Below are 14,288 nucleotides of genomic sequence, written 5' to 3' on the forward strand. Positions count from 1 at the left end.
GGCTCCCTGCCCCATCTGCTCCCAACCTGCTGCTGTTGGGGCAGGAAGGAGCCAGACTCCCACTCCTGTGTCACTCCCAGCAGGAACTGAAGCCAAGCCAGCACCTTAATCCAGGAGCTGCTGGGGCCCCTCTCCTGCAGGGGCAGAACTGCCCTGGGGGGATGCAGCTTCACCTGAGCCACCAGCAGGGCACATCATGGAATTCAGACCCACCTCACAACACCCTGCAGCTACAAACAGGAGCAGCAAAGGACTCAGCACTCGTGTTTATAAGATGGCAGTGGAGGAGAAAGCATGATGAGAAACAAAGATACAAAACAATAAAGGTTAAGGTACTTTTATTATAAAAGTCTATACAATGAGCACCAGACATAGCAATGCAATTATATCTGGTTTAGTTATATATATTCCATATCTATATATCCATATAGATATATAGGTTTTGCTTTTACCAAAGTAAAACTGTTATATCACAAAATGCCTAGTTCTACCATTTATTTATTGCTCAACAAGGATGGCACAAAACACACTCAGCATAACTGTTGCCATGCTTATCTACTATACTGAATAAACAGCCAAACACTGCATAACAAACACAAAGCAGCTGTTAATTCTGAATTGGAACCAGTCTGATCACTCACTCACTTATAAAAATATTGGAATCATATAGATTTAAGCATTATAAAGGAGGAATATATTATTTAAAACATTTAAATAGTGCATATTGACATTTTGCATGTGGTATATAAAACACAAACATTCATGTACAACACTATACAGTACACATTAGTTTCAATGTTTGGATACACCCGTGTCTGCAGACTGATAGAAAAGGAACTGAAGTGTACATTGCACAATGGAACTGAATAAAATTGGTAAATGGTCAAGACTAGTTTAACCTCATAATTCTCTAAGGTCCCAGATTATTCTGCAGTTAAAAAAAAAGGAAAAAAAAAAAAAAGGCATACCACCAGTGCTCAATAGTTTTAGTGCTTTTTTTTTTTTCTGAATTCCAAAATTACATGCCTACAAGCAGAGTAAAACAAACCAAGAAGTATTCTACAGTACACAAATGAAATCTGAGCACTAAGAATCCTACTTGCAACCTATTTCATATGCTTCATGACAGAACAGCAAGTCTCTGAGGTTATGTGTGAGCCATTTCTTACATCGTGAGAAAGTTAATTTTTGGTCTTTCATAAAGCAGAGTGAATCATCGCTATGTTGACATTAGCCAGTCATAAAAACATGCAGTGAGAGAAGAGGTGCATGCAAAACATGGCCACAATCAAACTGATACACTGAAATTAAAAAGAAAAAAAAAAACAACTGAGAAAGCACCAGCTGAAATTAACATTTTGATTTTGCCAGATCAGAAACAGCTGCGGATGGCTGCTGCAGAGCAAAGCTAGTCCCTAAATCATCATTCAGCACAGCAGATGTGATACTCAAAACATTATTTAGATTCAACTCTGAAGCTAAATCATGCAAGGCCCATAAACTGTTTAGCTTACATCTTAAGGATTAGATAATGTATTTTTATTCTCCAACTGTAAAACAAAACCGTGATAAACAGCAGTAATCTTTCCACTCCAAACCGGCGGTTCTCCCTGTGCTGTGTGTTAACTACACTGATTTTAGCCCTTGACACCATACTCATTTCAGGTACAGTGGGATTTTAACTGTCCTAAGCCAGCTCCTTTCTGTGGAGCCACACAAGTCTGAGTGCCATCAAATTTCCCAAAAACCAAAAGTGTTCATTGTGCTCCTCAAATCTTCCGAAAGCGGAGATGCCGTATCCAATTCAGCCCCAACACTACGTCACCACTGGCTGATAAACAACAACTGAAAAAGGGATCAAATGAACAACAATGACATGAGTCCTGTAGGCAGCATGTGATTGAACTTTTCAGTTTCCCAAGGTTTAAAAGCCACTAAGAAAAGGTCACTTTCTGGTTTGTCCACTGTCATCTTTATCAAGGAGGAAACGTGACTGCTAATGAGCAAAATCCACAGACGTTAATTATTACTGTGTGTAGGTGCAATTTAGAATATCAAAAAAATCAAAGTTGTTCCACAGCAGTCCTTTGAAAGGAATTACAGTCTGTTTAAGTTCCAGGAATTAAGAGCTGTACCCTTAATTTGCTGATTTTTTTAGACAAGAGGAGTAGTTCGGTGTAGCATTATAATATAAATAATTTCTTCAACAATGCAAAAGGTTGCTAATAACAAAAGTCTCAAAGTTCTTGAATACTAAAGAAAAAAAAAGCTATGGTTGTTTTGGAACAGGATGAATGCATCTGGAATACAAAACTTCGATGGAAACTGTGTTTGCTAAAGTTGGATAGAGCAGTCTCAAACTCAGAAACCTTATTTGCTCTCTAGACAGGACCTACTTACCCTTCAAACATGTCCTAGTGGCACCACAGTAAAGTGCACAAACTGGATTCTTTCAACAGTGCATGACACATGAACACAAGCACCCAATAAGTACAGGGATAGTATATGGAAACAGCATGTTACTCAACAGGTTGGAGGAATATAATTTAAATTGATTTTGAAGAATCTTGTTTGCTGATAAGGACTTCTAACAGCCTCAGCTTGGCTTTGATTTTCTTGTACTCCCTGTATTCATCCAGCATTGGGACCCGATCTTCTTTCTGTACGTTCCTGTAAAAAGAAAATCATCAAAATTTCAATTAAATCCTCCATCCTGCAGCAAGCAAAACACAGAAGCAGCTACAGGAAGTTATTTTAGGGCAGATGAAAACATTATTGGCGGCTTGTTCATCACTAATAGGCATGACATTTTATTTTAGTTTATTGTAGTTAAAACTGCCATGAACTCAAAAACAGAACTGAAAACCCAGCAGCATTTATTCAGCACAACTGTTGCAGCACTGGGTAATCATCATCACCCTAAGCACTCTTGGGAATTTTACTAACAGGATATGAAGAGTTTCACTTCAGATCCTGTGTACACACTACAGAAAAAGACAAATTTAGTATCAATCTACGTTTTTTACTGTAAGTAGATTGACCCACAAATTGGCAGCAGAGGATTATTCTTACTGGACTATAATACATAATCTATTAATATGATTAACCTCAATATTTGCCATTGAAGCCAAAAGGAGTTTTGTCCCAAATTTAGTAAGATGAAGCCACATTACTGGAATTTATATGACCAGTGCTCCAAGAGTTTGTAGTTCAGGAGAAATACAGGAAAAGGCACAGTCAAGTGAGAGCATTTGCCAGTCAAGAAAGTGACCTCTTAGGAGTGTTGATAGTTTTGTTCATGACATGAGACACCTCAAAAATACAATGGGCAGAATGCAATCCAATCCATGACAGAACAAATTCAAATAAGAAGCCTAAAAGAACTAAACAATATGGAGAAGAATAAAAATTATAAAAATCTTTACTGGTAAAGCAAATATCCACTGCCACAACTGACCTACTGGAACAAGGGGCAAATGGGCCCTATGTTACAGAACAAGAATAATATGGGAGTTTTAAAATAAAAAAAATCATACTTTTTAATAGGTATTGTTAAAAATACACAAAGTTATCTCCCACAGGAGATTATTCACAGCAAATCAAAACAGATCAGATTCCAGCTGCCAACATTCAAAGTTAGAAAATATACTTGGCTACATAATGAAGTTGCAGCCCAGCATCTGGTTTTGTGTTAAACAAACCTTCCATTCTGCTGATAAAACTCCTCTTCAAATTCTCGTAATGTCTTACGTAGCTTCTTCTTCTCAGCTCTGGCTTTCCACAGTTGCTCCAACAATTCAGGCCTAAAAATTTCAAGTGAAAGAAAAATATGTTGGCCCTACAACAGAATTCAAATTCCTCAGAAACAACTGAGCTAGCTGCACCAATCATTTATTTGTCTGGCTCATAAGGAACATGCTGTCAGTTTGAAAGTGAAATATTGAGAACAAACTAGCAGTTAATAAAGTGGTATAAATTTTCTGCTGTCTATACAGCTCAAGTCAGGCTGAAGAAGGTGTAGAAGATACTAAATAATTCACTGAGTACAAAAAGATCTTAGTCAGATATGTCAGAGCAAAGAACGCTCATTCAATCCAAACATTTCCTGAGAAGTGCTGAACATGTCATTCCCTTCCACCCAACATCATAGATTCAGTATCATGATCTAACTACAGTAATTACAACTACTATAATTAAATTATGCACTTAATTGTCCATACATAGAAGCAGCTCGGGTGCTGGAGAGCCTCAGGTCCCGGGTGAGTTTCTCTTGACCATCTTCAATATCAGACTCAGAGTTTTCAACTGGGCTTAGGACGGGCTGTGTTTGGGCAGCAGTTTTTAAGATCTCACTGAGGTCTGTAGACAAACCATCACTTTCCTCCTCTTCTTCCTGAAAGTGAAAACAGAAATTCAAAACAAGTATGGTGTATTTCAGCTCCCTATTACAAGTGCTGGGAAGTATTTTTTAAATGCACTATACCTACCTTAATTTCCTCAAAGAAATGGGCAGTTTCACCTTCAATAATGGGCTGTAACATCTGCCCCCGCCTCTTGGTTGATGGTGATCCCTGAAAAAATGGAAATTTGTTTCAAAATGTACAGTACGACATCAAGTGCTATTTGAAGTCAGAATTACATTGAAGTCACCCAGTATTTCCTATTTGAGATGCATAAGACTGCAAACATACTTACAGAGCACAAATAAAATAACCATACAACCCAAAAAACTCAGATACCCAAGGTATCCTTGACACAAAAATAACTGTTGTAACTTGTAATTTATTTTAAAATATTCATTTTCAGACTTCAAATAAAAAGCATTTGTTCTCCCCATGCTTTGTAGAAGATTGATAAAGTGCAATGATAGCTCTGTATTTGATATTTATCCCTGTTCCTTGTTACAGAGGACAGAGCTGGTTATCTCCTGCCAGGCATCCACTGGGAATAATCCTGCCAGGTTCTTTTTCCAGACCACTCTGAAGCCTTGCAGTTGGAAGTGTGACATCAGAGCTATCTGTTGCCACCTCAGAGTCAAACTCCTTTGAACTCCAGCCTAAAGCAGGTGTCCAGGTGCCTCTTGCACACCTGCCATAATGTCCTGCTCATCCCTTATCCCAGACAGCAGAAGCAATTCCAACAGACAGTCTCTGGACAGGAAAAAGGTGAAACACAAAAGCCACACAGACAACGATGTGACAGAAACTTTAGTTCATGAAAGGTAAATAGTCTCCTGCTTCTCTGGACATTTCATAAAGCCTTCAGTGCATGTCATTAGTGTACCAGGATACAGTAAGAGATATCTCATGGAATCAGTTGTCATATAAACCTAAAAATCCATTCTTGAAGTGCCTGGCACTTAATATAGACTACTTAGAAGCTACCACTGAACAATCCTTGGTAGTAAGAGAGAGCTCCTCATATCTCATAGGTTTCAAAAGCAAACACCTGTGAAAAAGATTTTACAGGTGGTGCCTCCAGCACAGATTAGGAATCATGTTACTGACGTGTCTCCTGAATTTAAAATCCTTCTGGTGAGCTATCACCCCATGCCTTTATTTCACAGCCAAAAAACCAGAATGAGTATAGTACATTCTTAAGGCTACCTGGAATGCAAACCCCATCTCATCTGAAGAGTCAGATTTCTGAAAGGGGAGATGGGATAGAGCTCAATTCAGTCAAGGGAATACCAAAAAGTTGTGACTCATCAGTCACAGAGAAACACATCGGTGCTTAAGAGCAACCTCTGTTTATGGAGTTCAGAAAGGAATTCTGATAGAAAAGCCTTTAAACTTGACTGTGATGCAAATCACGTTTTTCTTTAAAAGGAGCCACCAAAAAAAAGTATGTGCAAGAAAGGCAGAATCTTGACCCGGTCCCTTTATCTCAATGTACTCCAGCTAGAGGGGAGAGCTAAGAACTGTCAGTGACAATGTAAACAGCAGATTAAGTTCCTGCTGAGTAAGCCCAGCTACCTTTGTCTGGGAAGAACTGTCTGTATGCAAAGAGATTATCTCACATGAGCTATGCAGTCCCTTCCTTCCAAAAGGGTCAGCAGCCAACATCCAAACAGGTATTTTGCAAGTCTGGGTCAGTATGCAGGGCTTGGATTATGGCTCATGCAGAACAAAACCAGCTGCCTGTCATTCCCCAGCTGTTTTACAGGTACTATAAACAAGGTTATATCAATTTCCTTGCACAGTATGAAAACTTTTCTTCCTCATCTCTTAGAAGACCACAGAGAGAGGATAGAAAATTCAGAAGGAAACAAAGTGAAAACGCAATGAGAAAGCACAGATGTTGTACAGATGCTGCAGGTGCTGGTAACATGTCTCTCTCTGGGGAAGCATGAAGGAATGAAATGATTCTGATGGCAATCCTGTCACTCAAGCCTCTGCTGACAGCGACCTGCACTGCAACTGGTGTTACTATTCTGGGGAGGACTAAAAGTACAGTATGTCCTCTGGATCCATACCTAGCACAGGCACTTGGGAACATCTCAGCGACATCGCGTTAGCACAGCTCACTCACTTCTACAGAGAACCATTTAATTCCCAAGAGCCATCAAGGTCACAGGCAGCTTGTAACTGCTCTGTTCTCACCAGTGAATCAATCAAATGCCTCAAGTACAATGACAACAATATCTGATGTTTCACAGAACAGTGTTACTAGCTCTTCTAAAGGCAGCCTCGCAGTTCAAAAATGAGAAAATAAACAGAAATAGCATTTGTTTTACTCACAAGAATAGGAGTAATGCTTGCTCTAGTTAACATTTGTTTTACAAGTCTGTATCTGTCATAAAGTGGCTTCACAATATGTCTTTCTTCTCTAGTAACCTAGAGGCAGAGAAACCACAGAATTAATTATACCGGTCACTCAATAACAGACAAGCAAACACAAAGCCGTGTGCTTCTCCTGCCAGGCCACCAACATTCCAACTAGGAATATAAAACTACCTTAAATTGTGCATATGAAAGGGAGTTTATTCAGACAGAGGGGAATAAATGGGTGCTTTTTCATTCTCTGTCCCTTTAACATTCTGTATTTTTCAGGGAAAATATTTAAACACTTCCTAAAAATTAGGGGAGCTTCAGCACAGGCAAACCCTCTCTTTAAATATCCATGGAAAAGAGGCAAAAAAGGGACCAAGAACTGGGGTAAAAGATGTGTGCCTGGCAATGATGATGGTTCTACAGAAATGAAAGGGAAAAAAAGAAAAGGATGGAACTGTAGAGAAGGGGGGTGAAAACCATATTTTCATTTCTGTTTCTGTGAAATCCAGAATAACATTTCCGGTCTTTTCCCAGGAAATTCAATAATCTTGTTTATTTTTAAGATATCTCTTTGTCTCACAGACATATAAGGCACAAAATGACATCCATCAGTTTGCACTCTCCAATAACCTTCTGATTTCTAAAAAGGGGGCCTACTAATACATACTTTTTTTTCTTTTTTTAGAAGTCAATGCAGCAAGTTCCTCAGATGGCAACATGGAGGCCAATAGATACCTTTGTGTTTTGGAGAAGGAAAAAGAAGAACCCCACACACCAGCATTAAATTCTGAAGTACTATTGCTCAAGAGTTACTGCTGTCTATGCACACAAGGACACAGTTTGAAATAAAGCCAAGCATTACCGGCCGTCCATGCTGGCTTTCATAATACAGGAGGCTCTTCTGGAGAGATGTTTTCTCTTCTACCAAATGGTCCTTTGTCATTTTCTATCAAGAATAATTAGCATTTAATCAAACACATGTCACTTTTACTCGCTATACAGATGCCTAAGCCAAATTTAGCTTAGTTAACATCATACAACCCACCTTCCTCCATTTAAAGCTATTCAATATTGTCAGCACATACTTGTAAATATTTTAATATAGAGCAAGGAAAATGTGGTTCATGTTGCCAATTTCCCCACTGAGTCTGAAAACTATGATGGCCTGGCAGAGGGCTGCTAGCAGAGGCATCATAGTGTTGATAAAAAGGTATCTCAAGTGTCTGACAGTGCTCTATTTCCCCCTTATTCTCTTAGAAAGAACCTATCCATAACCTTATGCTTACCTTTATATCTTCTGGTAAACATCTCTCCACTCGTTTCTCCTTCAGTCTTTTCAAAATGAGTTCAAGTGTAGCCTCCTTGGTGGGCTTCTTCTCTTTCTGCACAACCCGCATCTCATCTTCATTTTCTTCATCCTCTTGGTCAAGAGAGGAACCAAAGCTTTTTGGAAGTGTGTTACTCCGTGGACGTGTTTGAGGTATGAATTCTCCCTCTGAGCTCCTCTGCTTTGCATCTGAAATGGGGAAAATTGCTTAATCCAAAGGTTTAAAAGAAATCACAATCTCAGATTATTTAACTGCAAATACAGGAACATAGCAATTTGCACAGGGAAAGTTTCTCTCCTAAAGAACTAAAGCCATAAGAATAACTTGATTTTTGAATAGTGCAGAATGTAGAAACATTTTTGTGTGCTGTGGAATTTTACTGAAAGACTTGGCCATTTCACTCATGGAGATAATTTGTGATGGTAGAGAACAAGAAACTGTAGCAATCTCTTACCTTTTATTTGCTTTCTCAATTTGGTAAGTTCAGTCATCCATTTTAAAACTTTTGGATTGGCTGCAATATCACTATAGGAGGGCTGAAAAAAAATACAAATAAACTACATAATAAAACAAACACACTAAATCTTGTTTATAAATACTTCTTTCAAGATTTGGTAATATTTGTGACAGTGAATGTGAACAGTTACAGGAATGCCACTCAGTATCAGATCAGATCTCGGGGCAAACATAAGGACAACACTTGTGAAAATAAAACTGAAACAACTTCAGCAGCTGAACCAGAGAGAGTGATAAGACACTCTTCATCAGAGAGTAGTAAGACACTTCTGCTTTTCCCCACATCTGATCTCAAGTGCCCCCAGTCTCACAGCAGAACTGTCACTCTCCTCCTTTGGCTCTGGCAAATCTGGCATTTTCTAATATTGCTCAGCTCCCTTTTGCAGACAGCAAGGTTTAACAAAATTCTCATTTGTGTACAGAGTTATTCAGTGATGAACTACAAGAGTCACTCAGCCCCTCCCATGCAGTCCTTTATCCTGAGTTAAGACAGAAGTGCTAACCTACCTTACTGTTTTTCTCTTTTTCAAACTGTTCCTCAAATTGCTTTATTTTTTTCTGTAATTTCTTGACAAGCTGATAAGGTGTCTTGTCTTCCCTTTTGTCATCTTTTGAGCTAAAGGAAGCTCTTCGTGTTCTGTTTAAAAACATTTTTAAAATGTCATTTAGATAATTAAATGAGTGCAAACAACATGCATATTTAAGTAAGAGATGAATAATTTAATTTTTTCTCCAGTTCATAATCCATTAATTTCAAGTTTTCAGAGCTATTTACTCAAACTACTTTGAGCTGCTGCCTTCAAGATGTGATGTTATTTTTGTCTCCCTAACATCAGTAATACCCACCACAGAAACATCATATTTGAAATTCAAATGTAATGTACCATTAATTGCCAACTTTCTGGTGCCTGGCTATTTACCTAAGTTACTACATACTCAGTTGTGCTTCAAGTACTGGGCACAGAATAAAGCCCAGGCTAGAAAATACCACCGAACAATCCATGGTAATTGAACAGTTTCACTCAACTGTCTCAGGCAAGTTAAGAGACACTTAAGCCAAAAAGTATCCACTTAATTTGTTACTCTTACTAACAAATTTCTTAGATTTTACTAATAGACTTCTAAAGTATGTGGTTTTGGTTTTACATCATCTTTCACACAGCTCATTGATATTTGCTGCTCTTGTATAAAATTTCTGTTCCAAGACTGACATGAGAATTTTCCAGAGCACTTATTATACAGGGTGCCCGAAACATCCCTCAACACAGCCAGTGACATTTATGCAGTTCAAGATATTAGCAATACTAATCTAATAATCTACTAGAGCAGATCCTTATTAGTTTCAGAATGAGGAGAACAGCTATTATCATCAGCACTTTTCTGCATGTCAGTCTTCTACATCATTTTAACAGTACTTGTTAAAAATCTTTGGTGGCTAATTGGAGAAAACTTGCACAAGGATGTTTTTGCATCAACAGATCTGCCAGACAGACAACTAGAAGCTCTAAACTTGTTCCAATCTCATTTCAGGCTTGCTCATTTTTATGAGATTATCTCTTCCCTAAAAATCATGAAAATTCTTCTCAACTTCCCTTTCCTAGTAACAGTAGCAGACAGTGTAAGTCATGGGTTATTTACAATTTTGTAAACTCACACTGCTCAGTTCCTACAAATAACCTGCAGCTTGATTAGTGACAACTCTACTTTAACAAACTAGGTTAAAAAAATATAAGAAAAAAAAGCCAGAGCTTACATAAAATCACAGACCAGAGTCTAGCAAAGCCTGGTAAACAAAGGATATAAATAGGACTTTCAGCCCAGGAAGTGCCATTTGTCCAAAGCCCTGACCAAATGCCAGGGAAAGCTCTGCAGTCCTGTCCTATTTTTACCCTCTTGCCCTTAGCATCTGTCAGTGGCTACTTGGAGAGACACCATCCCAGCTGAACCTCTGCTCTGAGTCTCTCCAGCAGTTCCCGGGCAGGCAGAGCAGCCACATGGCTACACAATGCTACATTTGACCTTGGTCTTCAGTTCATTCACACCGCGAAAACCCATGGCCATCAATACAGAGCTCAAAGCTGTATTTTCATCCTGGCAGTTAACACTTCCTGCCCACCAGACTGCATTAAAATACACACCTAACAAAAGAAAGTGCTTTGGATGAAGAGTCTAAGGTTTCTGGATCGTGTAAGAAACGCTGGCTTTGCCCAAAATCCAAACTCCGATGTGACAGTATGGGATGACAGTCCTCTTCCAATGGATGATTAGTCATCCTCCCAGCCTGTGGGGAAAGCTGAGCTTCTCCAGATTCACTGTCCTCCTGCCAAGACTTGAAAGCAGGAAATGGATCTAGAAGATAAAAAAAAAAAAAAAAGAAGACACAAAATGGTATTTTTCTGTTAACAGAACTATAAACAAGAGTCGAAACAAAAATGTGAACCCAATGCTTAGTCTTGTATGCTCTAGAGGATGTGGTGTCATACACAAAGTGAATAAAACAGTGAAATACATCAGAAAGCTACAAATTCTGTCATATAACTGAAAAAAAAGGTACTGAAATGAAGTATGCACACTAGGATCCCTTTTTCAAAGTGTATCTTGGGAGTATGCATTTCTGAGCAGTTCAACAGTGTAGAAGAGCCTTATTTATGTATCAGAAATACAAAATAAGAAGAATATGTTTATTGTCCATTGCAGTATTTTGCTGTGGAAATTAATTTTCATACTGTACACATGTACTTTGACAGGCTGTCCTCTTGGTTTTGAATAAGGTTAAGTCTGACAGTACCTCTTTAGGTACAATGTCCATTTGCTTAAGTCTTTTTCAGGGAGCGTTTTTTGGGGTTTATAATAAAATCTATCTTGACACCACTGAGAAAAAGAGATTTCTTAATTTGTGGAAGGTGATTTTTTAGGAGGGAGATTCCAAAACAATCAATTCTTTCAAATCCCTATGAAAAGCTCCTTGCTAACATCCCTTATAATTCTTTGACATCGTTTTGTTGCTGTCTAAAAAAAATGATGATAAAGCCTTTCAATTACTTTAATTTAAAATCCCACCCCCCTTTTTCCTTTCAGAGTTGTCTGGTTTTTTTTTTCTAGTTCAAATCAGAAATTTGAAAACTGGGTTCAAAGTGTGCAGAACAACAATAAAACCCACAAAGTAATCTTTAAAAAAATAACCCTTGTACCTGCTTTCCACTGCACATTTACTAAGTATGATTGGGAATTTTTTTGTTGTTTTTCAGCTGTGATCTTGCCTGTTTGCACAGTACAAGACACAAGAAGGGGACCTTTTTGAATCAACAAAAAAAACTGCAGATCAGAATATTCCCAAGATATAAGGGACAGCAGGTGAAGGGTTAGTCAGAAAGCAAACCATCAACTATCAAAAGGCAGATAACTGAATGTATGGCGAACCATACTTACCCTCCCCTTCTCTCTGCAGGTGCATTGTTTTGAAATCAATGAGGGGGAAAGTGATAGGGCATGGCGCTAATAAAATGAAAAAGAATGGCAAAAATACTGAAGTGAACACACAGCACAGTCAGAACAAACTATACATAACATGTAAAGCAGGAAGATACAGTACCAGGGAAAAACATCCCATCTTTTTGGACCAGGCCCTGAGCACTCTCAGCTTCCAAGCAATTCCCATGGCAGGTAAGGATGCTCAGTTCTCAGCCAATTTGAACTTTTTACTGGAAAGGTTTACAAAGAACTGGTAGAGGAATAGTGAAGACTTATTGCAATTTAATAAGAGACTCATGCATCCTCACATGAACAGAAGGCAAGCTCTAATGTTTTTGCTCAGAGCTTGTAAATAATAGAGATGGTGGTGATTTCCAAAAAGCAGGGCAAATGCAGAAAAAATACTCAGCAATACGTATCAATCATTCTGCATTTTCACCTTGGGCCAGCAAGCATTTGATGTTGATTTTCAAGAACTCTGTTGCATACAGGCCTTTGAGTTTTCTATGAGATTGGCTTTAATAACCTAGATTTGTATCTGAATTTGGACTGGTACAGATTTCTTAACAGAGTACTCTACTTTCATGGAATGCCACAAGGACTTGCAGTGCCTTGGAAGGCTGAGCTCCTAACGACCATCCTAAACAGGACTGAAGAACAGTCAACATTCAAATACTTCACAGTGAAATAAGACCTCTTGCAAAGAACATTATTTAATACCAAGAAGATATAATATAAATTGATAAACAGATACACTACTTTATTTTCAAAACAAGAGTCAGAAAGCTATTTGGGGAAGTAAAACCAAAAGCAACTTCATGAGCAGATTTAAGGAAATAATGAAAATGGATGCCACAAACCTTCTGAGAATACATATTAAATCATCTTAACATAAATAGAGGATGCAACAAAATGTAATGTGCAAGTAAGCAATTAAACTAAATAAAACACTGAAACATAAGCAGGATTTTTATGGGTTTTTTACCTTTAGACTGTTCTTAATAAGAATGTTAACCTGGACTCAGTGTCTTTAGGTGCCTGCAACTTGAATTTTCTGTGCCATGACATACTCTGAATGTGCAGTTTGCTAGGGCTCAAGAGCACCAACCAGCAAATATTGTACAAAACTAGCTCTCAGATGAAGCCAACCACAAGTTGTAAACCTCATTATTTGCAAAATAATTAAAAGGGTTAAAAGGGACGTGTGAACTCATGAAGGTAATTAATTTGCAAGACAGTCAACAGCAGTGACAAACTAACAATCACTTTTCACCACTTGAGCTTCAGGACAAAGCTCTATGTGCTGACATGTGACAGCTCTGAGCTGCCCTGGTACAGAACACACATTCCAACTTTACTTCCCTCATTTTAATATTTCCAACACTGCTGCAACCACAAGTTTAGTGCAGTGATTCCTTGTTACCAGTGTCTTGCTAAGGTTTCACTGTGACACTTAAAGGCATCTCAAGAACAGCTGTCACTGGAAGAGCCTGCTGAAAGTTAAAACTTGGTCTCTGCACGGTTTACCTGCACTGCATCTATCAAGTTGTGTTCCAAGTTTTCCAAACCAGAAATGAGTGGCCTGTGGCCACTGCACTGTCAGTGATAGCTCACAGCGGTTTAGCAGCTTAGATCACTTGTATTTTTTAAGGTGTGATGACTCCAAATATCAACACCAGGCAGAAGAAACATGATATAAGGAAGACAAAAAGAGAAGTATTTTGAAAAGAAGGTACTGACAAGAGTGTTTTGCTCTGATTACAAAACGCTTATGGTCGTTTTAAGTCAAACAAAAGTCTTAACAGTTATAACTGGACATCTGAGCAATAAAATTCAGTCAAGTCACAAGCTCAGGGGACTGCTGAGCCTGGAAGGCAGTGAAGAATAAGGTGACAAACATAGGGAATCCTGCCTGAGAGAAAACTGTTACAAGTATGTTTCTTTTCCTAAAATGCAGACTGTGGAAGAAGGGGCACAGGAAAATACCCATCTGCAACTTTAGCCTTTATTTGAAAATTCAGAGCTGCTTCAAATTGTCCAGTGACATGGAAACCAAAACAACTGACAGATTTTTCAGAAAAATTGAAATATGAACTGCTGTGTTTGGCAGGTTAGTGATTTTAAGTCAAATTCAGCTGATTCAATAGTTTACATTTAATAAAACAAAGACAAGACACAATGAGAATTTTAGCTAAATTAT

At 38.3% G+C, this 14,288-nt stretch overlaps 1 protein-coding gene across 5 annotated transcripts in view; it reads right to left on the bottom strand.

Annotated features, from left to right (window-relative positions):
* Positions 1-321: 321 nt before the first annotated feature.
* Positions 322-14,288, bottom strand: part of FAM13B (family with sequence similarity 13 member B) — a 44,389-nt gene continuing 30,422 nt past the window's right edge. For 3 of the 5 annotated variants that reach the window (XM_083872007.1, XM_083872008.1, XM_083872009.1), the window contains exons 15-25: positions 12,047-12,112; positions 10,756-10,966; positions 9,125-9,254; positions 8,556-8,637; positions 8,060-8,289; positions 7,636-7,719; positions 6,741-6,836; positions 4,488-4,571; positions 4,221-4,393; positions 3,702-3,803; positions 322-2,670 (exon numbers count right to left, since the gene is read on the bottom strand). In XM_083872007.1, coding sequence (XP_083728133.1) covers positions 2,547-2,670; positions 3,702-3,803; positions 4,221-4,393; positions 4,488-4,571; positions 6,741-6,836; positions 7,636-7,719; positions 8,060-8,289; positions 8,556-8,637; positions 9,125-9,254; positions 10,756-10,966; positions 12,047-12,112 — 1,382 coding nt within the window. In that variant the 3' untranslated portion in view covers positions 322-2,546. The remainder of the gene's footprint in view (positions 2,671-3,701; positions 3,804-4,220; positions 4,394-4,487; positions 4,572-6,740; positions 6,837-7,635; positions 7,720-8,059; positions 8,290-8,555; positions 8,638-9,124; positions 9,255-10,755; positions 10,967-12,046; positions 12,113-14,288) is intronic. The other 2 variants (XM_083872010.1, XM_083872011.1) reach the window with 2 other exon arrangements.

This window comes from Zosterops lateralis, assembly GCF_965231275.1.
Source record: "Zosterops lateralis genome assembly, chromosome: 14".
NCBI lineage: Eukaryota > Metazoa > Chordata > Aves > Passeriformes > Zosteropidae > Zosterops > Zosterops lateralis.